This window comes from Macrobrachium rosenbergii, chromosome 13 (assembly GCF_040412425.1).
Source record: "Macrobrachium rosenbergii isolate ZJJX-2024 chromosome 13, ASM4041242v1, whole genome shotgun sequence".
NCBI lineage: Eukaryota > Metazoa > Arthropoda > Malacostraca > Decapoda > Palaemonidae > Macrobrachium > Macrobrachium rosenbergii.
This window is the reverse complement of record NC_089753.1, coordinates 37,321,413-37,342,701: the sequence shown is the minus strand read 5'-3', so window position 1 is coordinate 37,342,701 and position 21,289 is coordinate 37,321,413. Positions and strand designations below refer to the sequence as shown.

Sequence of the window (21,289 nt, the reverse complement as noted above, 5' to 3'; positions counted from 1 at the left end):
TTATACCTAAGATGTAGCAGGTCGAACCACCATCATTAACTTCTGGAGTGAAACTGTAGTATTATCTGGGGATAAACAGGCAAAAACATGTAACAATAAGCCCAAAACACATGCACAAAATCAACACATGCCACAAAACAGATGTCAGTCCTTTAAAAACAGACAATTGCATTTACAGTGAGAGTAAAGCATGAAATCGGTTAATACCAAAGAGCTCAAAAGATGGTTCGACAAAGGAGAAACACAAAAATGTCTTGCTTTTTCCACGTTTTTCTTAAGCTCTGAGAAGGTGGACAAAGCAGAGATAATGCTACACTGTTTAGTTTGAAAAAACAGGACTTCGCTCATTGTAGTTGTATGATGACCACCAACTCATGGGGTACAATGCAATCCAGTTTGCTTTGTACACTTTTCATCCTTTGCAAGGGCTTACTGAACTTGAAGAACAAACAAGCATTGCAATTATATAGAATGAGAGACCTTCAGCTTGGAGAACAGTAGTAAAAGGCTAGCATCTTAGGAATAGTCTATTCTGGACTTAATTAAAAAAAAAGAATGCTATTTAAAACTCTCATCTACTATTTCCCAATGCTCATCTATTTATCAAAAAAGTCCCTTATGGATTTTTTAATGCTTAACTTACACAGATTCTTGTACATTTCATTAACTGGTGACTTGTCAACTACACATCTTTTAAACAAGATGAACATATAACAAATGATTTTCATGGTACCAAAATTATGTTGAGCCTTCCATCCTACTAATGTTATAACATCGCCAGATGTGCAATGTCAACCAGTCAAAATGTAGAATTCTCTGCTGCCAATTCTTATACAGTATAGTATTGTATCAATGAAAAATCATGAGAAAACAATGATTTTTTTCTTTGTATACCATGGTACAGATGCCATTCAAGTAAATAATATATATATATATTTATATATAGATAGATAGATAAATAGATAGATAGATAGATAGGTACACTTTATTCATAAAAAGTTACTGGGGCTTTATACCTCCAAAACATCCTAATGGTTTAGACTACTAATTGCACCCAGTGTCAGATACAAGCATACCTGTTATATGTCTCTGTAAACTACTCAGTAATTTTTTCTGGATGTTTCATTCTAAGTCTAAAATAATCAAAGCTTACTGACCTCTGTAATAATATTTACATTACACTGATTTTATTGTATCATTAATTAACCAAAGTTCAAACTCAGTTGCAGTCTACCAAAAGAATTTGCCTCAACACTTTCTGAACATCAGAGACAGAGCAAAAATTTCTTCCCAGCCATCTTACTCTAGCTTTAGCTGAGTAATAATTAGAGGTCAAGTTGGATTTGTCCAGTAATCTAATTATTTTGACTGTCTTGTATCCATTATTTCCCCAAGAGAATCCTACCTGAATTTAATGCAAAACATTTTGGTAGTCTGTAAGACACTGCTCTAATACTAAAGAGTACTGAACTAAGGCAGCAAAAGCCTTTTAGGTCTATTTCATTAGCTTGAATACCTGTAGTATGGCATCTTCGGCAAATGAAATGGCTGCTGGTTTTCAGTGATACAGTGACACAAAAATATCACAGTCTAGGGCATAAAGGGCATGTTATATTTACCTGAGGCTGCCACAGTGAGTTTCCTTAGTGTGCAAATAAACCTATGAGTTTCCAAAAACCAACTGACTGAACTAACTTTTATGATCTGACATGTCAAGCTCAGAGGCACAATACTCCTTTTGCCCAAAATTGCTTTATGCTTCTTTACCATTTCATGGGTACCGGGTGTTAGATTCTGTGGTGGTATTAATTTTATGTCACAGAAATATCACCATAGTTCTTAAGGAAAAAGATATTTATCTGGTTCCTAATAACTACCCTTCATGATAGAAAGGAACTAAATTCAACAATTGTAGAGATCTCCTTACATGTACTAAATAGCCAGATATCCTCCAAGCTAAAGAGTTATACATGTCAAATGTCGCATGCATGAAATATTACTTTCTGTCAAATTCAGGGAAAGCTGTATTTTCACACATCAACTTTGGTACAATACAATTTTGTTCAGAATATCAATTCGAAAGTGTAAGCCCTGTTTAAACCAACAATGGCCCTCAAAAGGGTGTGTCTATACGTGAAAATAGTTGTCATTTTGCATTTCTCAGTGGATATCCTCATGCAGTTTCTTTTATACAAAACAATTCTTTATTTAGCCAGATGTCTATGTCTAATTATAGAGCCATTTCTTAACTTTTAATCATGTGGCAGGTAATGTAACTTCTTATTTAAAATGAAGATACAATAAAATGTATCATTAAATTATTCATCATAATCATTCTTGTCCCTTGGCTTTTGAATCCGCAAAATGCAGTGGGCTTCAGATTCCAGTTTGAATAATGGAATGAAAGTACTTTGCTAGAGAATGAAGCAAGGGGTTTTCTGTTATAAAAGGCTAGAAAGAAGCACAATTCCCTTATAAAATGGTATGGCTGGGGTTAAGTGCAACCATTTGCATAGGTTCATTCAAAAAATGAAGCAGAATTGCAAAAGCTTGAAAGTGGAAGCAGAATCTTACCACTAGTTACACTTTTCCAAGATGATGTTACAGAATCCATTACCTTCATGTTTTCTGTACACCCACAGTGACCATCTACTACAGTACTCACATGTCAATATTCATTTCCTTTACTGTCTTGCAATAGATGAATGGTTCATACAAACATGTTAGCTTCTACAGACCTGGAGACATTGTTCTCCAGTAACCAAAAGCCAAGGTGGTTCATAAGATTTTGCAAAACAAAAGCTATACATATTTGTCTTTCAAATATGACTCTCTAAGGACATCTAAACTGATAATGCTACATTTTCAGACTTTTCCAGTTATTTCATAACAACACAATCCTAAAAAACACGTCTCTGAAAATGTCCAACTTTATATTTTCTTCTGTCTGACACCAGAAATTGATTTTTTTTAACAGACATCCTGTTTCCTCTGGAGTTTCTGGGTTAAAAGTTTACTAGACAGAACACCGACATGTATCTTGTATCAAGGATGTTATCTTTCAGGCCTCTTAGTTCTAAATTTGTATCATATCTCAATTCTTCTCTAATTTACAAGAATGCTGGACATATGCCTTCTACCCATACACTATTTTGCAGTGTTCATACATGAAATACTGCAAGAATGGAGACCACACTCAGCCTGGAGTGCACCACTTGTGAAGTGTACATTATTAGTCTAAGTGTTAAATAATGGATTCAGTACCAACATAAAGTCTAACACCAAACATTATCTGGACAGAAACAACCCACTGAGTAATACAAAAAAAAAAAAAAAAAAGCAATGCCACAGAAGGATATTTTAAAAGTACTCAACGTACATCTTCCAAAGCTACAACAGATAATTGGCCATGCAAAGAGCACCAACAACTGGCTACTCTGAACAAGTACCACTACCTATATTGTTATTACCATTCTCTCTAAACACAACTCATTTGCTATTGTTTCTTCTCTGCAGCCACCACCATCATCATTTTCTGCATAGCTTCTGTAAAGTTATCTGAAGGGGTTAAAAAAGGACACAACATAATTACAAAGCCAGAAAAGAAAATGCTCAGTGTCTTGATACCCAGTGGAACTGAACTTAGAATCCAAATAAAAAAAAAATTAAAACGGGTATAGGTAGCAGAAATCAAAAGCCATATATTCTTTATTAGTATGAAGTAGCAGGACTTGTACTCGGCAAATTTCCAGAGTCTGTAGCTTCATTAACTTTCAATCAGTTACGTTTTTAACTTCACAGTGTGCCTCTGTGCCATTCTATATTCAAAGACACCTTACTTATCCTGAAGAAACTTCAACCGCATAAGGCTATTTATGCTCCTGGCTACTTAAAAGCTTCTCTACACTGTATTGTACTTTTGGTTAATTATACTGTATGCAACTTGAGGCAGAAAAATATTTTTCGCAAAAATGGCAGTCTGTAACTGGGGCAAACCAACCATAAAAGAGACTGCGTAGATGTCAATTTTGTGGATACTGCTAACCAAACAATTCAGATATATTCATTCAGTTCAGACAAGTTTATTTACTTTTTCTAAAATAACAACTGAAGGCTTTGTGAACTCAAATTCTACCGAATTACACTGAAGACTACGAAGTAAATTACAAGCCTTCGTTTCTAAACTTTTAATGATACTGTACAGTAGTGTATGTATACATATTCACGGTTTTTATCTTGAAGAAATATATGGCTTCTTACTGATCCTTAATATGTTATGTCTGTTAATGGTGTTCAAACCAACACATACAGGACAATGTGACGAATGCATATTGCAAAAGGCATAGCTCCCTCCATACTTAAATTCATAATAGAAATTACAGAAACCATCCTGTTACAATTAACCAATAAAGATTTTCTGCGTAACTTGACAGCTTTCAAAAGGACCATAATCTTTGCTTCGCCACAACAGATGTCTTTCATGCTGACAATTAATATTCTTTATCAAAATACCCACTGTCAACTAACTTGGCAGTGCCAATTATAGACTGCCAAAAAATATCCCTCTCATCTTGACAATAAGGTCTGATAATTATCCATAAAACTCTATTCTTACAGTTTTAAGATAATGAGGAATTGAAATTTTATGCAAAGCTATGCAGTAATACTTTTTTTTTTTACTTAGTAAGCATGGTCTCTCAGAAAGTTAGAATAGTTCCTTTTAAAATAAACTAAATTTTAGTTTTCCTCGTCTTTTTCTTACTACATGCAGTATATAACTACTTTGTAATTCTATGTCCTTTTACAACCAAACACAAAATTTTGATATCAAATTATATATACATATATATATACACATGTATATATCTGTATGTATATAGATGTATATGTATATGTTTATATATATATATATATATATATATATATATATATATATATATATATATATATATATATATATATATATATACATACACACACATTAGCAAAAGGGAGCTATGCTCAATGAAGCAGGTCCATCAGTACTTCCTGAAACAAAACTGGATACAGTTCAGACAAATAAAAGGATAAAGGAATATCAACTGAAGACAATCCCTGCAGCAACTTAACAAATGTAAAAAGGTAAAACAACAAACTGTTAAAAACATAAAAACCAGAATTTAGTGAAAACACTCAAAAGTCAATTGGTAAAACAACAAATGCTTCTTCGTAAATTACTGCACAGTAACTACAATACTGTATGTACATGGAACATTCAACCCTTTGCAGCCTCTTGAAAAAATATCTTACAGGGCACTACGTATAGTTATGCGAAGTTACAAAACAGAAATAGCAAAGATGAAAAGTTTTTTGCATTTCAGGAAAATTACCTAAAAGAAAATCTTGGCCTTGTGTCAACATTTTCCTCACATACGCTATTACATTTCAGATATCCATGTATAAAGATACATTTATTCAAGATCTCTGAATCATGGGAAGAAACTAAGTCCTCTGTTGAATATACTTTTAGCAATCAGTCAAAGATGCTGATCATTTAAAATAGGAATGGCACTTTCATAAGAGCGTAAATAAAAAAAAAATTGTAAAACTTGTAATCTTGCTTTGTATACTAACTTTTTTTTTGCTGATAACCAAAATGACATGATCCAGATTCATCCAATCTTCTTTAAACTTCTTGAAAAGCAGGAGACTTTCAAGAGGCTGCAACATGATCAAAGCCAGGTTTGATAAGCAAGTACAGAAAAAACATTCATTTGAAACTTACTTAAGAAACGTCTTATAATTTCTGGTTTCCTCATCTTGATGAAAATGAGATACACAGGAATGCCAGTGGAAATGATACCTACTCCGATACCTAGAAGAGAGACATTTTTAGTGCGGTGATTTTAGCACTGATGAAAAAGTGTCTTATCATCTAATACAGAAAATTACATCTCTGGATCGTTTCCCAAAACTTCTTGATAGTTCTTGGTCTAAAATCATTCTATGTCGAGGGCAGCAAACTTTACTCTATCGTAAATCTTTTCTGAATGCTACATAAAACAACTTCCAAGATGTAATTTGTTGTGGGGAGGTTAATTTTCTTAAACAGGAGTTTCAGGAAGCTTGACTGTACAAAAATTCACGTTGTAATCCTCAGTAATTTAGGAAAAAATATGACCACCAACTAAAACAGAAATAGCATAAAACCCTAAGGGTGTTCTGTGTCAGAGGAATGATTCTGAATTTCTTACCAGTTTCAACAGGTGCTGCAAACATAGGTACAATTGTAATGACGATTGTAGCAAGAATATAAATGATGGGCCAAAATAGATTGACTTTGATGGGCCGTTCCAGATTTGGAGCTGTATAACGGAGCCAGGGTACACAGGCCACAGCCAAGCCAATAGATACCTGCAACAAAATGTTGTGTCACGATGAAAATAATAAGCTGAAGTAAGTTTTAGGAAATAGTAACAAATCTCCACTTCTACAAACAAGTTACTCTTTGGCTTGAAAGTTACAAGTTACACACCAAAACTTCAAGAAACTTGCTTCTTGGCATTAGTATAAGATTATACAACGCCCCATCCCCATAAGGCACCTTGTAAGGTACCAAAGGTTCTTTGAAGAGTACCTTTGCTGTCTGTCTTTTACTTTTCATGTAGTCTCTTTGGCCTCTTCCAACTTACCTGTCTCACGTATGTAACTTTACCCTGCTCCAATCTGACCCTAGTATACAAACAAATCCCTCAGACTAGTTCCATAATTCAAGAATTGCCACTCAGTTGATGCATTCATTAGCTTTATATCAATAACAAATGGGCTACGTCATTTACCTGGGTTCATTTTGACAGAGAAATAAGATCAAATACATCCCTTCTGCAAGTGACGACATTAAAAGTCTTACCCAAGTTGCGAAGCCGACGTAGGATATGAGGGCGTAGATGTTGCTAGATCCGAGGTAAATCAGGCTGAGGAAGGCCATGAAGAGCACAGCAGGAGTTGGCGTCATTCTCTTGATCTGGATCATGGTAAGGATCTCAGGCATCTGGCCCTCCAAGGCACCGGCGTAGAACAGCCTGCGGAATGCCAGCACACAGTTAGAGGAGGCCGTGCTAAACTTGGGTTAATGTTTAGCACAGTATAGGGACAACGGTTACTTTCACAGACTTCAAACTACTTTGTCGTTAACGGTCTGATATCAATCACATGATAAAAAAGTTATTAAATGGACATGAGATTATTTTTATAATTTGACTAAATAAAATTATTAGTTTTCTCTCTGAGAAGAGAATGAGTTATTTTGTATAGAACATTATAAAATTACTAATGATTAGCAAACAGTTACAGATACAGTATAAACAAAGCAAAACAAATGAGAATACAAATACAGTACTGTATTAAAAATAAAAATATGAGACTTAGAATTTTCAGCTATAGTGTTCAATATGATCTACTATCATTTGGTGTCAACATATGCATTGACATGCAGTGCTACAGTAAAGAAATAATAAAAAAAAAAGGCAAGGGAGTGATTTCCCGAGAAAGCACAGATGCCTATAGACAGCACGTTGTGAAGAACAAAGAGCGAGAAATAAAAGTGCTCACGGAGGTTCTAAGCACGAAAGGAGCCGTTCATAGGTTGCACTCCAAATGAATTCGTATTGATAGCCAGGGGAAAACGACACACACATGACGTTATTTCTGTGTAGAAGAAGTAAGAAGAGGCTGTCTGTTCGCATGTAAGGAGAGGCTGTCTGTTCGCATGTAAGAAGAGACTGTCTGTTCACATACACAGTCAGGAGTGATTGTACAGAACATTTCGTTGTCGAATTTGTCAGTGCTCTTTGTGGGATACGCGAGTGTTCTGCTGTTGAAATTGCTCATTTTCCCCTCAGGATTTGTAACGGATCCTTACAAGCGTCCTCAAGTGTTTTAGTTAATGACTGCCACTGAAAAGTGCAACTTATGAACACTGAAAAAGAAAGTAACTGTATTTAAAGCACCAGCATGCATCTGAAAGTAGGTCAGATAATGCTCAAACGCAACTCTCAAAGGAAACCATTATGGCTATAATAAAGACGAGGCTGCAGGAGAGATACAGACGTCTTCATGGGGGTAGACCTGGTGCATTCATGCCACTACGCAAGTTCTGAGCAGAGCAGGTGGGTGGGTGAATGGTGTGTATACAGCATGTTTAAATTGTACCGCAACCTTTTAGAGACACGACAGATTCGTCTTTCTTTTTAACTTACCGGGGAGGAAAGTACCGGAGGCCAAGACGTCTTTTCTACTCACTACAAAGTTCGAGTCGCTTCTAAAGACCAGCAATCATACCCAAACTTACCAGGCCTATGCAACGCAAAACAGATCACCGGAGGAAACCCCCCTCTATCGCAACCTTATAATGGTCTGCCCCCCTCACGCATGGTCATTCCGTTAAGACCCCTCTTCATGCTGTGCATTACTTTTGCTACCACATTCGAAAGACATAAAACACTCTAAAACGTTTTGTAACACATCTATGACACGGACAGAATCAATGCCATTTTAGTTAAGTGTCATCTCCCTCTGCATTCCACAAACTTTGAAAACCAGTGTCTTAAACTTCCACCACATCTGTGCTAGTGCTACTAAGCTCTACAAAACTACGACTTTTACGTTTTTCTCAAGTCATTCTGTTCAACAGTCTCTCTACACAGTAGTACGACTGAAACTAAATCTAGGGGATAAATGGCCAGACAAACTATCTCTCTCTAAAGGGTCTTAGTCAAGCTCATCATGTCTCTGGATGGAATAAGTTCAAAGTAGGTTTCTCGTCTGCACAGCCTAGGCACGGAAGCACAGTATGGCGAGAGATCAAATCACCACATCACTGAAAATGCCCTACTATCCTCATTCAGGACTTAGTTATACACTGTACATTCTGGTTTTATGCCCATGAATACCTCACAGTCAGAGCTACTAGCATTCTCCACAAGACACCCAGAAATTTTATCATCCAAGTTATCAGGCAGATCCAGTCACATTCCCTACGATATGCAATGACGCTAGCAACTCATTACATGACTTCGTTAATCCCTTGCAACTTCCGGTAAACGTAACACTGAGACGGGCAAGGTCAACATGAGTCCAAGTACACTGACTTTGAGTTAAAGTTAACTGTACTAATGAATAGATGAAAAAGCGTAAGGATTACTGAAAACGTACAGACAATAAAAATGAAAACAAATTCTTCAACTGGCAATAAAGTCCACACTAACATCAATAATTTCATGGCAATACTATTTTTATTTTCATCTTACTGAAACAATATCATCAGTCCGTTTACTTGAACTTTTGAGATCTCAGTCCTTATGACCACTACGTGCAAAACATAGTACGCACTGGATAAACTAATGACTGTTCTTGCAATCTTTCAAAAATGAACAGTGAAAGTCATATTTACAGATCTATCTACATGAAGTGACATTCTATTTTAGCAATACAGGGAAGTAACATTGATTACAAAAACTGAGCAAGACTCTCCCCCGAAAAATACCAGACAAAAAGTTGATAGTACTCTACAGAGGAAGAGAAGACTGCTGGAAGTTCTCTGTAGGCTACTACACAAGGAGAGGCCGACAGCGAGATAGCCGTTGCGACAGATAAGAGACATAGAGAAGCTTGCTTTATTCGCTGCAGCTTACAGACTAAGGTTAGGGACACAAACCCATGCTTCTTGTTATATTATACATAGTTGTTTTTTTAGTAAAGTAGCAAAAAAAAGCTCCCCAAGTGGATGGACTTTGCGCAGTTGTCTTGATTGAATATTTCGCAAACGTTTGTTTGTGCACAAGAAGACGCATTTTCATTAATGTTTAAAACATGAATGACACTACTGCTTACATAAATAATCAGTATTATTCTCACATTTATCAAATTTACTTGCAACAACATCATGGACTGGAGGGGAGAGAAAAGTGAATATTGCAGAAACACGTTAAGTAAAAGGTTACATTGAGAGAGAGAGAGAGAGAGAGAGAGAGAGAGAGAGAGAGAGAGAGAGAGAGAGAGAGAGAGAGAGAGAGTCATTAGTCTGCCTACAAATATTCACTTTCTGTCCCTTAGAAGTTGGGGGGGGGGGTTACGGCCTGCAAAGTCCATCCACCTTTTCCTTGTTATTTCATCCGAACAGCTAACGACAGATGTTAACACTTAAACATTAAAAATTCAGCAATTATTGTTTTCTGGGAGTAACTTGCATTCTTTCCTTCCTTCCTGGAAATGCTGGCTTCTCTCAACGACCAATATCCGTTGCAAAAATGCAACGCACATGCAATAAAAGACATGCATATCTTTTTATTTACACAATTAGTAACTTTGGCATTTACAAAGCAGCACTCATTACTCTCAGGAAAACAAAATGGCTGATCGTGTACGTAAAATAATGCACATTTTTCAACTCTGCACAAAAGTCGGTGCACTCAAGTGTTGCAAAAGGAAGACGAAAGCGCCTCGGCTTTTCCAACACGCTATGCAAAAGGCAAATATTCCAAGAGACATAGAAATACTCCTCTAAATCAGTGTATTTAGTGTTTAATTAAACTTTAAATGGGTCAACAGGAACGAAGCCAATCAATCTAAACTTCAGGCTGTTCATTCTCAAAGAGATTATTTACGTTTATGGTGTCAACAGTTCAACTGACAATGAATTATTTAATTTCGTTCGTAATCATGTTATGTAGATTTATTTATAGCATTTGAAATGACATTTTTAAAGAGATTAATTATATTCTTTGCGTGCCAACAAGAATACAATAAGTGGATTTAAAAGCAAACAATTTTTCCGGCGTGCCAACAATAGTAATCCGATCAGATTCAAAACTGAGTTTCAGTATGTAACAATTAAATCACATTTAAAACTATCTAAAATATCTGTCATGAGCAAAGACTGTTTATGATTTGAGCGTGTCAATTATATGACGTGCATGCCAATTCAGCATCCGCCGGGGAACAGGTTACATATGCTAGTTATTACGCTGTTTCTTTAAAGCGAATTACTCTTAGTATAACAGTGGGTCGATCCGTCAAGTCCCGGCCCCAAGAACGTTACTCACTGGCACGCGATTTTGGAACTTTTCGGCTTTAACATAATTCTTTTTTTTTTTTTTTTTCATCTTCGTTTCCTTTTGCTCCCTCTTCGTTAACTTGTGTCTGACACGCTGCTGGCATACGAGAATTTCCAATTTTCTGATTCTCACAAATGATTTATTCTTTTGGTTTTTTTTTTTGACAGACTTTGCATCTCTTTTGTCGTTTGAGAATTTGAAAAGACACATTATTTAGGACAGGAGCATTTGCAAGGCAAAATATATTTCGGTAATCAGCGAGGGAAACATTTGTCGCTGTGACTTAAAAATAATTTAACTTTCAGTAAGTGGCTTTTTTGTGTGAAAAAAAAAAAAAAATTTTTCAAGCGAGATTTACAATAAGAGCAAATTATGCAGTCTTGAGAATCTTGTTAATCAAAAGCTACATTTACTTTCATAAAACGTATACCCAAATTTAGGTCACAGAAATGCTGTGCTTTACTAAGAGGTATTTGACATTATAGAATACAACTAAAGTCATTCACGATAAAAGTAGATTCATTACAAGAGAAATGTCCGGTTTTCAGATCATTAAACAATATTTGGCCTTGTAAACGTCACTGAGTATCTCTTTAAGATAAGAAATCATAAGTGCTTATTTTGGCACGGAAATGTGACGAATAATCTTTTTATCTCTAATTCTCAAAGATAGAAACTAGACTCAGAAACTTTGCCTTCGTTGCAGAGCACCTTGTGTTGTTCTTATCCGACAATATTATTTTAAGCACCCTCTACTGAAAGAGGGCTTTCTTTTTTTTGGGGTGAAGGGGGGAGAGGGGGTTACCGGCCCCACAATCCAGCCCCAGTTTACCTCGACGACGTGAAGAGGATGCCATTGACGGAACCGAAGGTGGAGAGAGCCACAAAGACTGGGATGAGGAATTCCACTGGCCGGTACAAACGATCAGCAAATGTCTGTAAGACCAACGACCAGCCGCCATGAAGGAGAGTTGCTGTTGTTCTTAATTTATATCCTATGTATTAAATGTGGGACAAGTAAGGGGGGAGGTGCCTGTGGGTGGAGGACAACCTGGGCTTGGATGGTGTGTGGGGAAAAGGAACGTTCTGTGGGTTGGAGGCCCCATGGCCGTCGGGATGGGGGAGAAAGGATGCAGAACCGTGAGAGGAATGTTTATAATGACATTATTACGTCGACTGAAGACGCCTTGCTGCTCATTCCTTAAAGTATACCTGGTAGGGGGCTGCTGAATTTGCTCGGCCTTCCATGTGAACCTTTAGTGATGAAGCTGCAATAGCAATGCTGTTCATAACCTGCGTGTGTGTATGTGTGTATTGCATACATTGAGGTCTGCTCGGGCTTTTAATCTCCTCCACTAACCTAAGACCGCTAAGGAGAGGGATGCAAAAAATATACCTTTACACGGATTTCAGCCAGTTTCATTTTTTTCTTTTTTCCATTTCGATGGCGCTTCGATGCAGCAAATGGCTACTAATAATAAATGTCTTCTAGGTCTTACTGACTAAAATGAATGACTAAAACTAAAATGCATTATCCTCTACGACGCCATACATGAAATAAATGAAAACAAACCACAGCCTTGGTCCTCATGTATCACACACGTGGCGAGCATGGATCTAGTACTTATACTGGACATGCTGGAAAATTAACAAATAAACCATAAGTCAAACATAAACAAATGAATGGCTAAGAAGACATCTGCCACAACTGATGCGCAACGAAACTGGACTTGGGCATCCACGTGCAGACGCGTTTTGACCCAAATTAAATAAATCTTTAAGTGTATTGGGCACGAGTGTGAGCACTGAGCGCAGTGGTGCCCTGTGGCATTCGATTAGCACTCGAAAGTGAAAAATATTTATGGAGACGTAAAAAAAATTGTGATTTTCGTGTAATAAAACAAAGTGTGTGCTAGAGAGCCATTCACTGAGCCATGAATACACATGGCAGCTGCGTCCCGCAATGAAAAAGATTGTTAAAACACCTTTTCACTTACAATATGGGTACTACTAGCAAGTTCTGTACCCTCTGCGATCTGTGATTGTCCGAGGAAAGATGAAAAAATAATCTATAGTTTATATAAGATTCTATACCTGGAGGAGGTTAGGAGAACACCGTTGACGGCACCAAAGGTGGAGCAGGCGACGAAAAAGGGCATGACCCAAGTGAAGTAGTTGGAAAATAACCTATTGGCAAATGTCTGTGGAAATAAAGGCAGGTCAGAGGAGGTCATGTCGGGTTATACACAGAGCGCAAATACAGTATGCATCGGCGGCTGAACATTTGCTGGCTCCTCTCTTCGTTCCTGTAATTTATTATTTTTTCCTAATTGGTTGTTAGGAAAGAAAAATAAAAGAAGTGATGAGTTATAAATATACCTGGAAATTAAAATGACATTATAAAACTAGACACATTCACGCTTTCTTTGGATTGTCAGACTTGTCTTCGCTATTATTTTTTTTTATATTATTATTATCAGACATAATAATTATTTCTAGAACAGTCAATCGTTAGTTTATTCATTCCACTGCTCATGATTACTAAGAGAATTTAATTATTATTTACCATCGTCGTGTTCGTGTTTTTTCTCTCATGTTGATGTGTCAGGGTTCATGACAATGATTTGTGTTTAAAAATTCAAAACTGCGAGGCATTTGCAGTACATAATACGAATCATCATTGAACATCAACAAACTTTACGCCTGTAAATTTCAAGAACAATTCTGTATCGTATTTTGTCCTCGTGACGGCATATGGAAAACAAAATCTACAAACTGGTAATAAAGAATAAATATACTGTATTCACAGCAATCCTGACCCTCGGTACTTTTTAAATAATCTTCATCAGCAAATGCAACGGCTAGGAGACACACCCACCCCTGCTAGCCAATCACGGCGCCGAAAACCGCGCAACGCCCAACGCACTAACCAATAAGAAGCTGCAATCCCGGTCAAGCCACCCCATCAACCAATGAGAAGAGATCACTCGACTCATGTGACAGCTATGACGTCACTCAGAAAACCTGGAGCCGACCCAACTTTTCGCCGGGAACACTATCCCTTCAGCCACCTTTAAGATCCAGATATATCCGGATATATACAAAACACGAAGACCTTGATGACCTCAACGCACATATCTGCAATGCCGATACAAAGGTGAATTCCCGACAGATGCGTTGTTTCCCGCAGTGCAACCAAGGAGCTGAAATTCGAAAGCCAACAAACGAAATCCGTTGTGGGAAAAAAAAAAAAAAATTTGTGGGGAAGAGCGTCCATAGCAGTGTGACGATCTTTAAGTACCAGCTGGAGTGATAGGCTCTCTACTTCGATGCCGTCATAAAGCACCGAGGAGTGTTGATTACGCTGACTTTTTGCAGCGTCACTATGCTTTTCTTTTACGACAATTCGTGGGAATTTCTTCGACGCGCTACCTTTAACGGTGGTAAGAAAGAGGGCCAATACATATAAGATCGGTCAATAATACAGTGAATGTATTATTATTTTAGTGAAGCTTCCACTCTCGACCTAGAGAATAATAGTGACACTTGTTTATCTGTTATGTTTCTCTACAGATAACTGTCATTCTAAATTAAGAATTCAGTGAATCAAACGTTTATCGCCCCCACTTTCTCTCTCTTCTCTCTCTCAAAGAAATTCACCTCTGACGAACTGAGCACATAAACGAACGCATGTAAGACGTAATTGATAAAAATCGTGGGAGCAGCTCTCAGCAGAAGCAGAGTGTATACGCCTAAAAAATTAGACACTGTTCGGCAGACACACATGCATGTATGTATGAACATTTGCCTCGTATTTTCGTTAAGAAGCAGCGCCCGATGGCAATCGTTTCCCCATTCTTAGCAAATCTATCTGCATGATCGTGTTTCTCCAAAGCCCTTTACTATAACTCTGTTTGTGACTACAACAGCTGTTTAATTACCAGGTCTCGAATTCTCTGCTTAGGTCAACAAAGGCACATTAGATTTTTCAAGGAGCTTATCCATCTGCCCGATCCCACGCAATCGTGAAACCCGGGTCTTCGCGCTCGGTTGAAACGGAAGACGTAGAGCCAATGCAGCTGGCGCCAAAGGGGCGCTGCTGCAGAAGGGACCCTTCAGAACGATCTACAGCAGGCCGCCCAACGCACACTCTAGGCCGTAGCCTCTTACCGAATACACTAGACCTACTTGTAATATAATCACAGACATCCGCGCATTCTCTCATACGCCACACACATCCACAGAAATTATGCTTTACATGAATTTTACCGCAGATTCAAAACCTACTTCATCTCTCTCTCTCTCTCTCTCTCTCTCTCTCTCTCTCTCTCTCTCTCTCTCTCTCAACACACAAAAGCTAATTATAAGGGCATCCAACGCAGCTGTCATGCACTATTAGCACAAAATCGAATTCAACCGGTAAAGCGACGTGGCCATAAATAAACGCAAGCGTGCTTTATAGGCACGCAATGACGATTTCCTCTGTTTTTGTTTTATGCTTCCCTGTTTCTGTTTCGTTCGGTAACTTCAGGTGGTATGAATGTATTTGTTTCATTTTAAGGGCAATTTTTTCATTAAATATTAGTGGTACATAAGCGTACACACACACACATATACTATATATATATACTCACACTACACAAACATACGTATATATATACACAGTAAGTATGTGTATATATATATATATATATATATATATATATATATATATATATATATATATATATATATATATATATATATATATATATATATATATATATAGTGTGCACGTACACAATGGGAAAAATCTTAATTTATGGGAAGTCATATCGTGACATCTACATACAATGTGCTCATCAATCTACCTTATTAGTGCTTAAACACACCAGATAAGTTAAAAGAAATTCTTTTACTTGGGCAAAGGGTCAAGCGAGCACGTCCCAAGGTATCTGCTTGATAGGAAATTTAGTGGCGAAATGGTAACCGATGTCGGAGAACGTGCTCGCGTGGTTCCTTAGCTACCAAAAGTCGGACACCCTTTTAGCTTAATTACATGCGCAGTTTTAAGGGGCTGAACATGAATTCCTTCTGAGCGGGCCATGTGTTTCCAAGGTCAACCAGCTCCTCGTCAAAGCAGGGCAGGGTCACATTCGAGGCTGCCAAGTTAAATAGTGATGACTTCGCACTTGCGTTTTGTGAAGTCTTCAGTGTAAGTAAAATGAAAAGTGTTAAGGAGTCGCAAGTGTAAATAAAAGAATCGTTTATGCTATCGAATATCTTTGTATTTCCTTTAAACAGGAATAAGTCCCGTATATCATGATACATACCAATACATTTTATTTTTAAGATTTTCGTTTTAGAGTTATCTGTCTTTCAATGTTTTCTATTTATTTATACGTTTGTTTACACATCTAATTACGTAATGGCTGATGACAAGGTTAGCCACGGAGCTCTAAGATCCGGCAAGGGTCGAGAGAGAGAAAGAATCAAAGAACACCGAAGCAGAGAGAGAAGGCCTAATCCTGGCAACAGACGGAAAGGAAAGTCACAGCCGCAAGCATTGCCAAAAGGACACAAGGTTATTCGCGGATTTGTAAGTTACTTATATTTTCATCCCATCCCTCTACCCTAAACCCTACACCTGACATTATTACCACCCCTCCCCCACGACCCCCAAACCCCCCCGCCCCGGTTGCTCCTACACCGGGTGCTGTCCTCGTTTATTGCCAGCACAGGATGACGACACGGCTTCGCGTCAGCTCGTCTGCCAAAAGGACGTCGTCTCTTTGATTTTCCACATCAAGATGAAAAATTATACTCTCTCTCTCTCTCTCTCTCTCTCTGCAAAATGATCCTTTACAATATTTTTACCAATTTTTAGTTTTCTGTACAAGAAAACTCTTGAGATGGCTACTAGTCTGTCCGTCCGCATTTTTACTGTCCGCACTTTTATTCTGTCCGCCCTCAAATCTTAAAAACTACTGAGGCCAGAGGGCTGCAAATTGGTATATTGATCATCCACCCTCCGATCATCAAACATACCAAATTGCAGCCCGCTAGCCTATGTAGTTTTTATTTTATTCAAGGTTAAAGTCAGCCATAATCGTGCGTCTGGCACCAGTATAGATGCCAACACAGGCCACCACCGGGCCGCGGCTGAGAGTTTCATGGGCCGTGTCCGAGAGTTTCATACAGCATTATATGCTGTACAGAAAACTCGACTGCGCCGAAGAAAATTCGGCGCATTATTTACTTGAATTTTTCTTTTTCGGTCCGTTATTTGTCTCCTCACTCCTTCATTAATAGTTTCTATTGGCTTGTCTGCTTGTGTTCTCTTTCACTTTATCAATGAACTCCGTTCCCTCTCGGTAATTGAATTCCATTCCCCTTTTCTTTCGCTCCCTCTCCGTTGCTCATTCCTCGAAGGCCCGATAGTCCGAAGGTCCGATAGTCCGAAAGTCAGCAGGCCCGATAGTCCGAAGGTCCGATAGTCCGAAAGTCAGAAGGCCCGATAGTCCGACGGACTGTAATCAGCCCCCCACCCCTCCATAGCTAATACGGCAAAATTGTAACCAGTAAACACGTCGGAATGCCGGCTTAGACCTACGACTATCGGACCTTCGGACTATCGGGCCTTCGGACTATCGGGCCTTCGGACTAACGGACTGTAATCTTCAGAAGTGTCACGTTTGGAAGACATAACGATGTGCCCACCATATAAAAAAGTGCTTGTGTAATAAGCTCATGAGATAACAATGGAAATTCCTTAAATAACAAAAATAATTAAAAGATACTGAGTCTTATACAGATTCTCGAAAGCTCTCTGTATAGTTTTACTTTTAGTTGTATTTGAACAGTTACATAACTGTGGATTTGTTTCTACGATAACAATAACATCGACCGAATTATCTGTTGACAGTCTTTAGCTACAGACCGTTTTTTCTTCTATATAAAATAGTCTTTGTGTGACACCGACAGTCAACAGGTCATGAATTCGGGGTTTGTACTTGCCGTCGTCCAGCTAGGGGTCACCCTCTCTCACCTCCGCTTACTCAGTTTCTCCGTTATTATCGTCTGCATTTTGGTCTATTTCTCTCCATTACAGAGCTTCGGAACGGCACGCAACTTCCCAGGGGTTGGGACTTGCTGTCCTGACGACTTCTTATATTACTGTAAAATTTCAGACGGAATGGGTTCACTAGTAAGAATAAATGAGGCTTCTAACACAAACTATCCCGTTGCCGTTCATCTTATCATTATAAGGTCGACTCTGCGTCATCTAAACGCACTTGTGCAAACTGCTCTTGCATTTAATCCTATAAAGTTGAACTTCGGGAACCACGGAGGAGGAGCCGTTGCATATCCTGTCTCATCGCGAGAAAACTTGCCCGTCATCTCGACCAACGGTGACGTGTCAAAAGGCAAATCCCCATTACTGCTCCTACTAATACGATGACAAGACAATACTGGAGAGGCATTTATGAGGCTGAGATACTGTGCTGACGTAAGACCAGCGTAATCTACCAGTATCAAACGAGTGAACTTGCCTCCGCTCTTTCTGTGGCCACCTAGGAGGCATTAACCGTCTTGCGAAAGGAAGGCTAGTGTGTAGAAGGATGGAAAAGATGGAAAAATGTTGTGTGTATGGAGGGATTCCCTATATAAGGGAACCTTGGGTTTCGAATTAAAAATGTCCACTATGTAGTACAGTGATACCTGGTTAAACGAAGGAATTAAAATAATGAGGAGCATGAGAGAAAGAGAGTGAGTTTACTGTATTATTGTCTATAAAAGTGACTTGCATGACAAATTTCCTCTAAAAACTTCTATTACAAACTCACCGAGAAGAACAGATCAGCCCTGTTTCATGTGGAAACACTGCATAACCACACACACACACACACACACACACACAGAGGAGAGAGAGAGACTGAAACTCAGCATAAGTGAATGAAAGAGGATAAATCAAAAGCAACACCCAAAGCGGAGCAGAGAGAAAGAGAGAGAAGGCAAATTCATACTCTAGATTAAGTACGCCGAAAGCCTTCTTGAGTCAAGAAAAAGTGGGAGTTTTCCAAGAAGCAAAATGGTCCCGGACGACTCCTTTAGCAACAGCGAGGAGGTGGTCAGACAATAATGAGGCGACTTCATTTGCATGCATCATATACGAGTATTCACCAAAAGTGGGAGGACGAATAACTATAAATTTTGCAGACTACCCGCATATTAAGAATTAGTTATGGATACCTCAGATAATTCTCACCATCTATAATGGGCATTCGTGCATACGGAATGAGTTCAATGACGCAGGCTTCCTAATTAGCTTCTACGGAATAGGACGCTCAACAGTGAAAGTGACGACCAAGAAATATGACAATAACATAAAAATGAGAGTGAATCTATCAGTAAAGGTATTTTAGAATGTGGATAGAACGCTGTTCTGTTCAGAAAATAAAGAAGAATAAAAGAACCAGATAAATGACCGCATATACATATAGCCAAAACGGATGTCGAACAAAAATCAATATCATGGTATTAAGGTTCATAAATGCATCTGTGTTTTCCTTGAATAAAAAACACAAGACGCAAGAAAATACAAAAACAGAAGCAAGAAGCTTGATCGTACATGAAATGGGCAAAAAAAAAAAAAAAATAAAAGGAAATGTTAAACAATAATTCTCATTTCTGTACTCCAATATACCAACGAAATGTGACGCAGTTTGAGAAACACAAATAAACTAGAAAATGAACAATGAGTTCCTAAAAGAAATATCTGAAAAATAACAAGCCACAGTCGTAAATCTAAAATATTAAACAAAAATAAACAAGAGTAAACCAGAACACATCACTCAAGATTACCACAAACACAATTATCATCGAATAAAAATATAATAAGTAACAAGTGCGCCGAAGTTTCTTCGGCGTGATCGAGCTTCCTGTACAGTGTATAATCAAGGCTACCGAAAATAGATCTAGCTTTCGGTGGTCTCGGTATAATGCTGTATGAGCCGCGGCCCATGAAACTTTAACCACGGGCCGGTGGTGGCCTATCATATATCGTTGCTAGAAGCACGATTATGACTAACTTTAATTTAAATAAAATCAAACCTACTGAGGCTAGAGGGCTCTTATTTATATATTTGATGACTGGAGGGTGGACGATCAACATACCAATTTGCAGCCCTCTAGCCTCAGTAGTTTTTAAGATCTGAGAGCGGACAGAAAAAGTACGGACGAACATACCAAGCCTGCGCAATAGTTTTCTTTTACAGAAAACTAAAAATTAAGGCATATCAACAAGATCAAAGTCCCCTGGATATTTTTCTATACCAAATGCGCAAACGACTGCGTAAAACAAAAGTCGCAAGCATTGCGTCGCGTCTTTATCAACACACGAGCACCCATCGTCTCATCCGCGGCGCCAAGAGATGAGCTCCGACCAGATAACAAGAGAGCATCATACGAGCTACTTTTGTTTTGGCAGACAGTCTTATCACCGTCTATTTTTAATCTTTTAATAGATTATACAGCCATGTTATCAGCTACTACAGAGAGAGAGAGAGAGAGAGAGAGAGAGAGAGAGAGAGAGAGAGAGAGAGAGAGAGAGAGTTCATTTTACCGCGCTAGAACTGAATACAAAGAAAACAGTTTAATGACATCTTTGACTCAACTTTACGGAATAAAGGAGAATTAATGGCAGATCATAATATTTTCTTTTTGGTCTTAAAGAGGAGAAGGAGACGTTCGGAAGAGAATAACAGACGTGAGGACAGGCAATGCAACTAGCGAGACTGCTCGCTAAATATGTCGGCGTTTGAACAATGATCCCAGAATAAAATGGAAACGGGTATTGTTAGCAAAGTTTAGCAACGCCATTTTGCACACACGCATGAACACGTTCGCTGGACCTTCAGGCAACGTTAGATCTGGTCAGCATTTGGCTGGGTGACCATTATTAAATGCTAGACGATATTGGCTCATTAGCATCAACATAAGCAAATGCTAGAAACCTCATAACAGAAAATCACCATTTAGCATCTTGCAGCAGACATTATGCATATGATACGAGCAACACGCATCAAAATGAGCCTTAGTTATGTAAAAGAGTGGAGTGAGAGAGTACTGTCATCTGACTGAACTCTGACAGTCAAACAGAAGGGATTATCTAAGCCTTGTCAAGACAAACATGGCGCTCACTGTTTTTCTTTTAT

At 38.3% G+C, this 21,289-nt stretch overlaps 1 protein-coding gene across 6 annotated transcripts in view; it reads right to left on the bottom strand.

Moving 5' to 3' along the window:
• Window positions 1–21,289, bottom strand: part of LOC136844587 (large neutral amino acids transporter small subunit 1) — a 232,219-nt gene that overhangs the window by 6,967 nt on the left and 203,963 nt on the right. Inside the window, exons 6-10 of one of the 6 annotated variants that reach the window (XM_067113859.1) lie at window positions 13,188–13,294; window positions 6,890–7,061; window positions 6,234–6,393; window positions 5,765–5,854; window positions 3,471–3,558 (exon numbers count right to left, since the gene is read on the bottom strand). In XM_067113859.1, coding sequence (XP_066969960.1) covers window positions 3,497–3,558; window positions 5,765–5,854; window positions 6,234–6,393; window positions 6,890–7,061; window positions 13,188–13,294 — 591 coding nt within the window. In that variant the 3' untranslated portion in view covers window positions 3,471–3,496. Of the gene's footprint in view, window positions 1–6; window positions 66–3,470; window positions 3,559–5,764; window positions 5,855–6,233; window positions 6,394–6,889; window positions 7,062–11,925; window positions 12,030–13,187; window positions 13,295–21,289 lie in introns of all 6 variants that reach the window. The other 5 variants (XM_067113861.1, XM_067113863.1, XM_067113862.1 and 2 more) reach the window with 5 other exon arrangements.